The sequence below is a fragment of the Camelus bactrianus genome, chromosome 28, assembly GCF_048773025.1.
Source record: "Camelus bactrianus isolate YW-2024 breed Bactrian camel chromosome 28, ASM4877302v1, whole genome shotgun sequence".
NCBI lineage: Eukaryota > Metazoa > Chordata > Mammalia > Artiodactyla > Camelidae > Camelus > Camelus bactrianus.
This window is the reverse complement of record NC_133566.1, coordinates 19,646,303-19,659,855: the sequence shown is the minus strand read 5'-3', so window position 1 is coordinate 19,659,855 and position 13,553 is coordinate 19,646,303. Positions and strand designations below refer to the sequence as shown.

At 50.8% G+C, this 13,553-nt stretch overlaps 1 protein-coding gene across 1 annotated transcript; it reads right to left on the bottom strand.

The window, feature by feature from the left end:
• Positions 1–1,168: 1,168 nt before the first annotated feature.
• GGCX (gamma-glutamyl carboxylase) lies at positions 1,169–12,735 on the bottom strand. The gene is made up of 15 exons (XM_074354516.1): positions 12,578–12,735; positions 12,012–12,182; positions 10,761–10,919; positions 10,274–10,439; positions 8,383–8,461; positions 7,835–7,941; positions 6,803–6,966; positions 6,222–6,487; positions 5,962–6,093; positions 5,414–5,565; positions 4,832–5,001; positions 4,511–4,641; positions 4,061–4,208; positions 3,697–3,892; positions 1,169–3,263 (listed from the first exon to the last, which is right to left on the bottom strand). Exons 1-15 carry the CDS (start codon positions 12,618–12,620, stop codon positions 3,071–3,073), a joined length of 2,277 nt encoding a protein of 758 aa, XP_074210617.1. The 5' UTR covers positions 12,621–12,735; the 3' UTR covers positions 1,169–3,070.
• Between the last annotated feature and the right edge of the window lie 818 nt (positions 12,736–13,553).

Below are 13,553 nucleotides of genomic sequence, written 5' to 3'. Positions count from 1 at the left end.
GTTCATTCTTGAAAGTTTACACCAATTTTCATCTTTTTGAAAATGTAAACAGTTTAATACCTAGTTCCAATTCCTTTATATAAACAGGTGTTAAAGACTGCAAGTTGTATTATGTTCAGGACACATTTTTACAGTTCAGCAGTGGTGAGGGACCAGTTTCCAATATATCTTTATAATCTAAAATAAATGAACTAAAGCGAAATTTAAACATAAAGCCACAGTTAGGCTGTAAGTTCTTAAAAGGCTTATTCTAAATCTGTGACAGTTTATGTAGAAAGTTCAGCTGTAAAGCTTGGACCACCCTTGAGCCTAGGAGCCTCTTGGCACATGTTCATATCAACATGTATGATGAAGTCAAGTGGATAAACTTCAAATGTGAGGAACAAAGAATGCTTGATTACTCCTGTCTGCCTGGAGGCTCAAAAGTTACGTTGGAAGGGAAGGCAAAACTACATCAGGAATATCAATGATTAACTTCTGACTTGCTCTGAAATGAGGACTTGAATTCTGCATGACATTGAAAAGCTCCAGCTTAAGTTTCAAAAAGCTTTTAAATGCCAGTGCACTTGTGGCCTGAAGGTAAGTGACCATGTTGGCTAAATGAGGGAGATGAGAATGAGCAAGTGCCTGTGAGCTGGAGTCGCACCAGAGAAGGTCTCCGTTCAGTGTTTGCTGGGTTGATCCCGCCCTCGAACAGTGACAGGTGGCTTGTCTTCTGCCCTAGCCTCTCCCTAAGTGGCAGAGGCAGTAGGGGGGTGGGAAAAGACACTGGATTAACCACCCCAAGGAGAACAGCAGAACCAAAGGCATGAGGTGGCAAGGGTTGGAGGTGATCACAGCAGAAAATCAAAAAGCATGAAGTGTGTTAAAGGAGTGTAACTATGTTTAGGTTGAAAGATACATTTGTCCTTGCTTTTCTATAAAGTTCCAAGATGACCAAAGATCCGAATGCTGGGGGCAGGATGCAAAAGCCGCCTGGCTAAAAGGGCACTGATACCAGGGCCTGAGTACTGAAATCTGAATAACCCAGGTTTACTCCATTGAACAGCTTTTCTTACCAGCACTGAGATGAGCATCCCACCCCAACTCCACTGACCGAGTGTCGGGCGGCGCACTAACAGGGAAGCAGCGTCTTGGCCTATACTAAACGGAAACCAGGAGTCCCCTCTCAAAGTGAAAAGCTACCTTTATTACCAAGTAAAAAAAAGGGCGGGAGGGTGTAAGGGGAACAAAGTAACTGACCCTACTGGCAAAGGACATAGTGCTAAGGCTCACTGTGTGTCACTGAGATCTGCAAAGGGACTGAGAAGCAGTTCCCACACACGGTTAGCAAGATGCCTCCTGGAGCACTGCAGCCGCTGACCCACAAGATGCCTTGTATGAATCAGAGGGACTAACTGCCAGGCCCCACCTGGCCTCAGGGAGGTGTCCTCATTCAGTCCCAAGCTACACAACTGCATAGCAGCCCCGCTCTGCTCTGTCTACCCCTAATGGCTCCAGTATAAAGACTGGAAGAACACAGAGGCAGTAGAGATGAAATCAATAGATCCAAGAAGTAAGAGGTAGAACTGATGGGACTTGAAATTCTAAGAAATGTGAGAAAAAGGGAAGAAAGAAGGCTGATGGATGAGTCAGCTGGCTTAGTGGGAAAAAAAAGTTGCCATCCGGCTAATACAGGAGAAGCAGGTCTGAGTTAGGTATGAATGACAGTTCTGTTTAGGGCAGTGAAAGCCCCGAGGGACATCCAGGTGGAGCTAGATAATGCACAGGCCCAGGGCACAGGAAGGGAGCCTGAGCAGCAGCATCACTGGAAACCATGGAGTGGACATAACCATCCCAAGTGTGTACAGGGAACAGGCAGCGGCCTAGGAGAGAACTCAGATGGGGGGAGAAGGAAGGAGTGCTGGGGACAGAGGGGGGAGGCGGCATGGGAAGAGAAACCTGAAAACAGTCCTTTATCAAAAGTATAGGGACTGCCAGTCCCTGCTGCCTCAGGGCCGTGAGGTCACAGAGCAGGAGCCTAGGTCTTGTTTTTTTTGTTTTGTTTTTTGTTTTTCTAATTATTCTATGTATTCTTACTTCCTAGCTCCAGTGCCAGGCCTTTGAATTTTCACAGAATTGAGGATCTTCCTGAATCATATCCAAACCTCGTACATCCAAACCTAGAAAGTGGCTGTAAACATTCCCTAATCTCTCACAAAGAGTTTGGTTACATCTTTACACCGCCTGCTTACTAAAGGCTAGACTAATACTAAACACTGAGCTTATTTTTAGAGCAATACTACTACCAACCATCTACATTTCCGTTGAGTTTAACTCTGTGCTATTCTAAATACTCTCGTAACTGCTAATGAACTTAGTGGCTGCATAGATAGCAGGAACAGAGAAGGAAGCAGAATTGCAGTGAAGAGAAAATTACTCCACACTCATTTAAAGCCCGATCACCACCCTAATACTTACAATTAAGTAGACAAGCTTTAAGCTACATCATTTCAGAATTATTGTCAGTGATTCTAAAAATTATGAGAGGCAGTGTGCAGGACCTTAAGTCAAACAGACTTGAGATTCAAACCATCAGTCCATCCCTTATGAGGTATATGTCTTTGAGCAAATTATGCTACGTCTCAGCCTCAGTTTCCCCAACTGTAAAACAGGGCTAATGGCCATCAAGGACCAAATGTAATGACACAGGCACAGTGCTTCACACAGGGCCTACCTAGCAAACGGCAAGCACTCGAGAACAGCCAGCTATTATTTTCATCACGTACATTAAATCTCTTTCCCCACGGAGCCAGTCACGTTACCTGATTCTTATCCCCTTTAGCCTAGAAAGATATTCTCACATTGTTTTTTAACCCCCTTCCCAAGCCCCTCAATCTTGGATTCATAAATCTTATCTTTGCTTTACTTCCTTGGTTTCTCTAATCTATCATCTCTGAATTTAACAGAGCTATGGATAGGAAAAAATATTTTAAAAGAAGTTTTAAGTGATTTTTTTTAAATGTCCACTGCATAGATAATGGTCCTGTGACTGGCTGCCCCCACGTCTGTTCCCAGTGTCCGGCCTCCCTCAGAACTCTGAGTGGATGGGGTCAGAATGTGGCTCAGGAGGATCAGGACTTGCAGAATCCATGTTTGAAGGACTCGACTCTCCAACGGGCTCAAAGGGTCGCAAGTTTGCATAAGTCACCTCCTGGGCCAGCTGCTCCAGGGAAGGGCGGCCCAGTGCCAGATTTCGAAGTGAAATACAAGTCATCAGGAAGCTGAAAAAGAGGGAAAAGCCTCCCAGTCCAAACGCCTGCTTCAACACACGGGAATCCCTGCCAAAGCCAGCGGGGCACCTGGCCCCACCCCTCACCCAGGCATAACTGAGAGCCTCCCCCCGCTGGCCCCTCCCTCCATCCCAGCTGGAGAAGCATCTCGCTCCTTCTACAGTCTGGCAGAGGACTCCAGCTCGGGGTAGGAATAACCCACGGGAGGCTGCAGATGAGCTGAGGCGGAACAAGGCAGCCGGCCACCAGACATGACATTTACTCTTCCATTCGGTCCCGGAGAGGAGAATGGGGAGGGGGAAAGGGACTTAGCACTGGACAGTCCTTTCCTGGGAAAGAGTCCCCACCGTTACCCTCACCAGAGGAAAGTTACCCAGCTTGCAGACGTCTGATGGCAACAAGTACGGCTGTGGGTAAAACTGACCTGCGGCGAAACACATAGAGCTTTCGCAGCCAGAAGCGCACGAGTCGCTCGTGGAAAGGGGCATTTCGCCGGCGTTCAATCTCCTGGAGCTTTTGCTGGCGTCTAAGAAAGGTCTGAACCAGAGGTGTCGGCTCGGGGCCCCCTTTTACTTCCCCTTCCAGCAGAGGCTGCAGCTCTGGAGGTAGAGGCCCTGTTTCTACCCGAAAGAGGACAAAAAGAGGAATCACCGAGAGAGAGAGAGCGTTCTCTCTCCTGCAGCTCCCTTTTCATCAGTTAGACGCTTCAAGTTCCTTCTTGAATCCTCATTCACAACCCTGACTACTTGTCAAGGGGGCTACCGCAGCCCAAATCTTCATAAACTCACCACTTCCATTCTCCACTTTCTCCTTTAATTCTTGCAGATACGCCAAGTCTTGCTCCAGCGCAAGCTCTGTGGTGTTGACATACATGTACATGTAGCAGGAAGGGCGGGACGACGTCGTGTGCACCTTATGGTACTCGCCCGCAGGCAACTGCCAAGGGGGAAGGCGGGTACGCTGCATCCTCGGCCTTCCCTGCAGCCGTGAGCTCCCTGAGCTACCTCGCCCACCCCGCCCCCTGCCGCACACATGCCCAGACATCTTTGTTCCTGTGGTTTTGAGTCCAAAGGAACTGAGCTCTAGGATCCTGAATGAGGCTATCTGCAGCCACGAGGCCCTTGCTTTTTAAGCCCGCGCTGCAGCTGCATTAATGTAATGTTACAGCATTCTGAGTCTATGATAAATCAACTCCACTCATCTCAGCTTTCATACCATTATGAATTCAGGCAGAATACCTGCATCTTCTCTCCCTCCTGAAGAGTCTGGTTCCTCTGTTCCGACACCAGCTCCACAGTCACCTCCCCCTGCAGCAGCTGGATGCTTGTGTTGCCCAGGTCTTCGCTCACGAAGTTCTCCAGGTGCAGCCCTGCCAGGGGCAACAGCTTCTCATCCCACCCCGTGGGAGAGTGGCTCACTCCCACACCCTCACCGCCACCACCCCCTCAGGCTTCACAGACATTCCTCCCTGCAGGAGCGGCCCCTCCCCCTCCATCACAGGTCCCTGGCCAAGGAAGCCAGGAGGAGCGACAGCAAAGCCTCCCTGCTCTCCTCCATACCAGGGAAATCTGCGATGAAGACCACTTCTGTGTGGTTGTCCAGGCTGCTCTTGATTTCCTGTAACTTGGTCCTCCAGGGAGACAAGTCCATCAACAGTGGCTGCAGCCAAGGTGTGCGCCGGAAGGGGGACCAGGCAGCCTGCACGATGTCCACGCGAGGGTCAAAAATCCTTAGGAAAGGAAACTATGTTCTAAGGAGGCCACAACCACCTTCACACCAGAATTTCTGGTTCTGTTCATCATCACAGGGCTCTCCAGAAAGAAGAAATGGCCTGTGGCAGCATATCATTGCCAGTTTGGGATAGAGAGAGAAGGGGAAAGAGATTCTGGAGCACTGAGAAGTGGGGTTAGTGGCAACCTGAGGAGAGTTGTGTTAACAGCTTCTGAGATAAGTGAGTTACCTTTTCTTCGGGATGACGGTGCCCCCTGCTGGAAGCAATCAGCTATGCCCACAACTGGGTCAACAAGGACATGCACCAGAGGACAGCCTTTCAAGCAAGACAACACTGGGGAGCATGGGCTATTCATCTCGGCAAAAAGAGCTGGACTTCATTCTCCCCCTTCTCCACTCCCCTTGCCCACCTCTGCTGGAAGCGGTCATTGATGGAGACCCAAATATCAAAGTAGATCTGGGGCTCAGTGACATTGTACTTGGGAAGCAGGCGGCTCAGGCAAGTGGCATATTGCTTCAGCATGTCGGCATGATCCTTCCATCGCCGGCTCTGTGTGAATACCTGCCCCAAACCCCCACGTCAGTCCCACCTCGTTGTCATCAAGCTCCCGGGCAGGTCATGCACTGCCAACGGCACAGAGAGATCCCTGCCTGCGGCCAGTTTTGACCAGAAAAGGCAAAAAAAAAAAAAAGACAACAAGACAACTTTGTCTTTCTGGAAGAATTTTTCATCTTTGGGCTAGTGGTACTTACCTTTCCCAAATCTAATCTCAGTTCAGTAAAGTGACTGACATTGCCCCATTTCACCCCCCAACAAAAGAAGTGTCCTTTGGCTGGAGCCGTGTGGAACGAGTGGACCCAAATTTGTTATTTTATGACTGTGTTTAGGACCAAACCAGACCCCAAAGCTCAACGGAGGCTCTGAAGACCAGCAGGTTGTCAGCACCAGACATCTCACCCCAGGGTTAAGGTAGCCCAGCTCGCCGGTGCGGCCATCGCGGTAGGTGACCTTCACGTGCTGGTGGGAGCGCGAGTGCACCATCATGTCCCAGGAGTAGCCGTACAGCCCGTTGGTCCAGTTGTTATAGCCCTGAGGGGGCAGCGCCGCGGGAATCAGCTCGGCGGTCCACACGCCCATCCTCTACCAAGACAAGGTCTACAAGACCAGCCCATTCTCTCCCCAGCGCTGTCACCTCCGTCCCCAGCCCACAAACACACCTGGGTGAGGAAGTGGGAATAAGGCAGGAAGAGCTGCTCCAGGAGGTAGAGCAGGGTGAAGGCCGCGCCCAGCCGGTGGCGCAGCCCCGGCTTCTGGCCGCCCTTGGCACGGCCCCTCTTGTACACGCAGGAGGCACTGGGCTGAGGGGCAGCCCTGAGGGGCAGCAGTCCTTGCAGCCTTTTCGGGCAGTGAGCGACCAGCTTCCGGGGCCACTCGGGAGAGCAGAAGAGAGGGCTGCTGGCCAGCATGACGTAGGGGAACATACCTAGGAAGGCAAGGAGAAAATCGGCACTTCAGGAGTCTGGCTGGGGAAACGTGTTAATGCCCTCAACCCGCTTCCCCCGGGGCACCCCCACCCCCAGACACTCCGCTGGTGATGAAAGCAGTCTTCACCTAGAGAGGAGCTACACAGCGTGCCAGCTGAGCCTGGAAGCCCCAGCCCTCTCCTCCCCGCTTGTCTCTGTCTCCCAGAGACCGCGCCTGGCACGGTTCAGCTCGGGCACCCGTCACCACCTCCCATGCCCACACGCGCCTCTGCAAACCCAGGGTTTCCCACTTCCTGCCAGACCACGGGACTGACCGATGCTGAAGAGCTGGGAATTCATACAGTGGAAGTAGGACACGAAGAGCAGGCCGACGGACCTCGAGGCGTCAAAGAAGAGCAGGAAACCAGCTGAGAGGTCGAGCAGCAGCCCGCACCAGTGCACCACCAGCAGGCTGGTCATCTCCTCGGACAGCACGAGTCTGCGGAAGCCAGCGGCGGAGGTCAGGCGCCGGCACTGGAGAACCCAGCACTCCCAGGGACCTCTCTACCCTGGCCCTTCCGGAGGGTCCACCCCAGCAGGTGGACAGAAGGACTCTGCACAAAGACATCCTTCGGCAGAGTTTTCCAACCCCTGTTCGTTTCCGTACACTCTGGGTGTCTAATTTTTTTCAACAGACCCTATGTAATAAGTAAGAGTGGATCTCCAGGGCAAAACTGGGTTGAGAAGAGTGTGGGATGTGGAGGACAGATTCTTTGTGGAGGTCATATGTGACGTGAAACTTCAAAAGGGGAACGTTTGACTAACACAATAATGACGTTAAACTTCAGGACCTGGGAAACAGCAGAAGAGGAAAAAGAACAAGGTAAAACCAGAGGCAGGAAGAAATGGGAGGAAGAGAGAAGTCAGGGAGGAGAAGCTCCAGTCTGTTTTGTAAAGAGCTGGTAACCATGGTTTTGTCAGGGCTGACTGTCCACCTTCTCATCATGCCGGCGGTGGGGGATCCTGACTAGAGGCCGGGGAGGCAACCCAAGGACAGAGACACCAGAGACACAGCAACTGCTGGGGGCACTGACTCACTCACCAAACCACCTAGTTCCGGTGCTTTCCTTTCCTTTATTTCTTTTCCCTCGGTTTCTGCCCACACTGAGTCTCCTGGGCGGGGGGCACCTAGGCCTAGATTTTTTGATATCACTGACCCTGCCTTCTGCTGAACAGGAAGATGAGCAGGCAGAGGGAAGCACGTGCAAAGTTCAGGCCAAGTGGAAACAGCCGCCACTACCGCAGGCCTGCGGGGGGCACCACCCGCTCTGCACCCCGGCTGCAGAGGCCTCTGCTCTGCTGCTCACTTGAAGGGACTGAAGAGCCAGTGCCGGGACAGAGACTCCATGGAGTAGCCTTCGACCCAGTCTGCGTCCAGCTTCTTCACACCCGCAACGAAGTACACAATGAAGATCTGCAAACACAAAATGCAAAACGAATGCTCAGGCAAAGTCAGAACCTTGCTCTCTACAGACACGAGTAAGTTCTGAGCTCCATTCAAGGCCCAAAGAAGATCAGATCCACTCCTCTATTCGCTCATCTCAGAGGTCACTCACCCGACAAGTATTTTGTGACTTCCTACCAATGCCAGGCACAATATTAGGCACCAAGGAAAATCACGAAGCATAGATGTTACTCTTTCTCTCATGAGGATTCTAATCTAGCAGGAACAAAGCTCTATTCTTGCTCTGACAAGGTGAGAGAACCCAGAGGCGAGGGGATTGGAAACAAGGGAAGAGCCAGCCTCGCTGGAAAGAGAAGATCCGAGGGGCAGAGCAGAGTGCAGTCCAGTCGTGGGACGGCCGTGCTGACCGTGGCTGGTGAGGACACCTCCCTCTTCCCGAAAACCCTGTACCTGGCCCCGCAGCACAGCATAGTTCCAAAGGGGCACGTGGGCATTCCGCTTCCGCGCACTCAGCAGGCCGTCCACAGACCTGCAGCGATGGAGAGGAGGATTGAGGAGAGCCGCTGAGTCCAGACCCATTTCCACCTTGTTGCTGAAATGTAACAATCTCTCAGGCGGAGGGTATAGCTCAAGTGGTTTAGCTTGTGTGGGGCTCTGGGTTCAATCCCCAGCACCTCCCCTAAGAAGAAATAAATAATTAAACCTAATTACCTCCCCCTACCAAAAATGAATGAATAAATGAGTGAATGAATGAATGAATGAAAGAATCTCTTCCCCAGGACATCTCCCATCTCCTCTCTGGTCCTCTGGACTACTCTGAGGCCCTTTAGGACTATATGAGCATGCTGCGACATGATTATTTTAAGTCATAACAGAAATATTACTAGTGAGTTCTAACAACAAAAAGTTCAGTGTTTACCATGCGCTGGTAAGCAAATTAGTTTGCCCTAATGAAACAAATCAGGAAAAAGACTACAATGCTAGAATATGACTGAATGTGAAAAAGAATGAATCTGAGGGAACATCCAAAAAGCTAAAGGTGTATGAAAATATAGAGAGAGCATTTTTTAAAAAGTTTCAACATCCCAGAGAAGCTGACATTTCATAGACCAGGACGCCAGGTTCTAGTACCAGAGGGTGCCTGCTAACAGCTTATCCAGGGTGAGGACTGGTAAAACCAGGCTACTGAGATCAGATGTATTCTGGGGAGGCAGAAGCAAAGCGGGTTTTCAAGAAGACAAGGAGCAGAGAAGCTGAAAGGGGCAGCTTACGCTTGTGGCCAAGAGCGCTGGGATCTGCAGTCATGGGGATCTGCGTTCTCGCTTGTGCCTCTTACCTGCTACATGACCTGAGGCAAATCCTTTACTTCTGTAAGCCTTAGTTTCTTCATCTATAAAATGGGAACAGCACTATGGACCCCACAGGGTTATAATGTGGAAAAATCAAGTGTTTAGTATAGTGCCTGGTATGTGGAAAGCCTTCAGTAAGTGACGGGTCTTTTTTCAAACTGTGAAAAAGTCATAAAAATGAAACTTTTCAGGAGTACTCTGTCAAAACGGCCTCTTGATTCTTTATGATCAGAGCTGGCCACTCTGAATGAATGTACAGGTTTACAAAAGGGGAATCTGCATGTGTGTACTGATGAATGAAATTTAATTAATGACTGATAAATCACTAACAAATCCGATGTTTGACGTATTTCCCCCCATGCCCACCTTACTAACAGATCATACTTGCTTTTCACTTAAGAATGAGAAGACTCCTTAAAGGTCATCTGTCCTACCACCCTGTCTCCAAATCCCATCTCCACCTGCCCTGAGAGATGGTCTCCTAAGCCAGAGGCGGGGGAGGGTTACCTCCTCCCAGGACTGCACAGCTGAGCAGCCCTGGCGGGCCCTCTCCTTCTGACATGACTCCCTCACAGTAACTTCTACTCTTGGCTCTAACTCTGCCCCTCTGGGCTCACACAGAGAAAGTCTGCTCCCTCTTCCACATGACCACCCTTGAAGTATCTGAAAACAGTTATGTCTGGCTTTAGTTTTCTCTTCTTCTCTCTAAGAGGATTACAGGAAGTGGACAGATCAAGGCACCTGGGGAGATAGGGAAAGACTGAAGGGGTGGGAATGGAGCCATTTTGCTTTTTGTCATCCCAAGTGCCCCAACCTCACTGACCCTTCTCCCTCCCAAATCCACCCAAATCAAAATGTTACCTGTAACCACACTTTGCAAAGCATGGTTGAAAATACACTTGCTGGGACAAATCCTAGGACCTCACTGGGCCCCACCTCTGGTAACCATCCTGATGCAGCCAACCCCTCCCTCTTTTCCCCTAGACTCATACCAGTAGTGGTTTGCATCCAAGAACGTCAGCTGGAAGGCCAACAAACCATACAAATAGGAGTGGTTGTTCCATGACGTCTTGTCCAGGAGAAACACATACCAGTATGGCAGCAGGAATAACACACAGCTTATCCGGTAGCACAGGCCCAGCATCACGCCCAGTGCCCCTGGGATTCGTGGGGAGAGGATTAAGAGGTCAAAGAGTCACCACAGGCCCATCTCCCCTGGGACAGGCTGTGAGGGGGATTAAGAAAAGTCATCAAGACATTTTATAACCAGGTAAAAATAAATTAAGTGTTATTTTAATATTTTTAAAAAGAGTTATGCGGTCACAGCTCAGATGACACACAGGCCAGCAGGATGAAATTATGTCCCAGAAGAAGTGAAATAAGAGACCCATGACCTTGGGCATTATACCAGCATGCTCTGTATTTCTGGGTTTTAGGTAGCCCAGTCAATACTCCCACCTCTGCTACAGATTCCCTCACCCAGAAACATGATGGTGTAGACAAGATACATCCAGTCAAGAGGCAGTGGCTGCAGGGCATCCAGCAAGGGGAAGCGGCACACGTCCAGCCCGTCCAGGTATCTTCGGTCCAGGGAGCTGAGTCCCCGCTCCTGGGGAATGTCCAGGACCATCAGCAGCCCTGAGAAGGCAGAGGGGGAGGGAGCCGATGGGCCTCAGCAAAGGGAGCCATGGAACACTCTGGAATACAGTCGAGCCCACCCGGCTCCAGGGTCAGACTTCTTTCCTAACCCTGGAAAGAATTCATTCAATAATAATTCCTGAGCGCCAGCTCTGTGCTTAAGCATCATGCTGGCTGTGTGATCTGACAGTTCTCCATTTGTGAAAGGGGCTCATACTGTTTTACAGGGTTTCAGAGAAGATTAAATGAGAGAAGTATACAAAGTGTTATAAAAGCTGTTCAGATTTTCATAGTCGTATTTATAAAGGTCTGTCCTACTGGGTGATGCTTCTCAAAATTTTTCATTTCCCAGCACAGCAGTATTTGGCCAGCACTCTAGGGTAAACAGAAGGGGCTACTCAGGTCAAGAAGACAGCTCCGGTTAAGGCAGGATTTCTCAACCCCAGGACTATTCAGAGTTTGGACTGGTTAATTATTTGCTGTGAGGGCTATCCTGTGGTTCATAGATCATTCAGCAGCATCCTTGGCTTTTGTGTAGATGCCAGTAGCCACCTATTCCCTCTCCCCCTCAAGCTGTGACCAATAAAAATGTCTACAGAAGTTGCCAAATGTCCCCCAAAGAGCAAAACTGCCCCCAGTTGAGAACCACTGGGTTAAGGGGAGCAATATCTCAGCATATCCGTAACCCATTCCAAACATACAAGCAGTGCCCTATGAGTTAGGAAGCCCTGGATGAGGGTGTCCCAGACAAAATGTCTGCCCTGTCACTCCTGCCGTTTCTCTGAAATCTAGTCCTTAGCATAGTTACTGAGCAACTTCATGCCACCAGTAAAATAGGTTCCTGTCCCTCTGCCTCTGTATTTCCTATAGCCTCAAATCAAAGCATTTCTGGCCTTCAAACCCTAATCAGAGGAGACAAAACTGGGTTTGATCCTAAACTTCACAAAGACCTCTTTCAGGATATCAGTAACTTCAGCTCTTAGGAAAAGGAAGGTAAGTCCACTAAGCAAGTAAGTAACCAAGAAATGGACAAGGGACAATTGTTATTCTCCCACCCCAACCACGCTGGCCCCTCCCAGAAACTGGACTTACCAAAGAGAAAACGGAAGACTGCCAGGCTTGCAGGATCCGTTGGCCTGTTCAGCAGGGTCACCAGCCTCCCCCAGCTGGACACATCTGTCCACTCAAAACCCAAGAGTTTCCCCATTCGGCTGCCCTGACGGGACCCTGAGGTCTGTCCAGCCTTGTCTTTCTGTACTTTATCTGCAACCAATCAATGGAAAAAGTTGTGTGTACGCGTATGGGAATGGAGATGCTTTAAAACAGGCTCCTCCTCAAATCACAGAAATCCCTCCCAGGGCTTCTGTCTACCTGGGTTCTCCCACCTAACTCTGACTACCCGAAACATCCCTGCAGTGCAGCCCCTCCTCCAGGACCCCCCGCAATGTCCCCAACACCTGTCTCAGACTACAGTCCTCCCACCGCAAAGCGCCCTCAAATGTCATCATCACCCCGAAGCCAAAAACGAAAATCTCTTTCCACAAGCCCCCTTCCAACAGAGCCCCCTTCTCCAAGTCCCACACGGCACTCCTCCCGCCCTCACCCCTCTGAAACCCGCGCCCCTCTCTATCCGCCACAAGGCGGGGCTCTGAGCCTACCTGAGACAGGCGGGACCCGCGCGGACCGAGCAGACGCCGCCATGGCCCCGGGGAGGTAGGTCGGCCAAAGCAGCAGCGTCGGAGCAGGGGGCGTCGCGAGGGCAGCGGGCGTCGCGAGGGCAGCCTCGCTGAGCCCCGCCTCCCCGACACATCAGCACCCGCGCGGCCGGCCGGAAAGCGCCGGAATTGTCGTGAAGGGCCCTAGTTGGCCGCCGCAGACTCCCTGCTTGGCGGCAGAGGGCGGAGCAAGGGGCCTTGGGGCGGGGTGGGGCGGGGCGGTTGCGAAGGGGCGTGGCCGAGCCCGGCCTAACCGGGTGACACGGGAGGAATGAAGATTCCACCGGACCTGCAGGTCCTCTGTGGAAAGACCTGTTTCTCCGCTGAGGCGTCCCGAGGCCTCTCCGCGCTTTCAACCTAAGAAGACTTGGAGTGCCTGCGACTTCCCTGGGTCCCTCCTCGCCCCCATTAGGCCTCTCCAGGTTGTTGTGTCCCTGCGGTGCTCCTTGCAGTGAGCAGTGCGGGCGCAGATGTCAGACTTCCCAGAAAGGTTGAGCGCCGAGTTGAGGACGCACCTGGAAGGGTTGCACTGGCCCAGAGAGAGTGTGCGAGTTCCTTTATTCATTCTTCCAGTACCTGCCAAGAACCAGAGGTTTGACAGCTGCAGGGGAAACCGGAACAACGTAACTGCAGAGGGGATGCAGAACAGGGGCAGTGAGTAGAGTAGTCCATCAGGGAAATTCTTTGAGAGGTGAAGTCTTTTTTTATAAAAACAAAAACAAAAACAAAAACTTTTTTATTGAGTTATAGTCATTTTACAATGTTGTGTCAAATTCCAGTGTAGAGCACAATTTTTCAGTTATACGTGAACATATGTATATTCATTGTCACATTTTTTTTTGCTGTGAGCCACCACAAGATCTTGTATACATTTCCCTGTGCTGTACTGAATAATTTTATCTATTCTACATATGCCAGT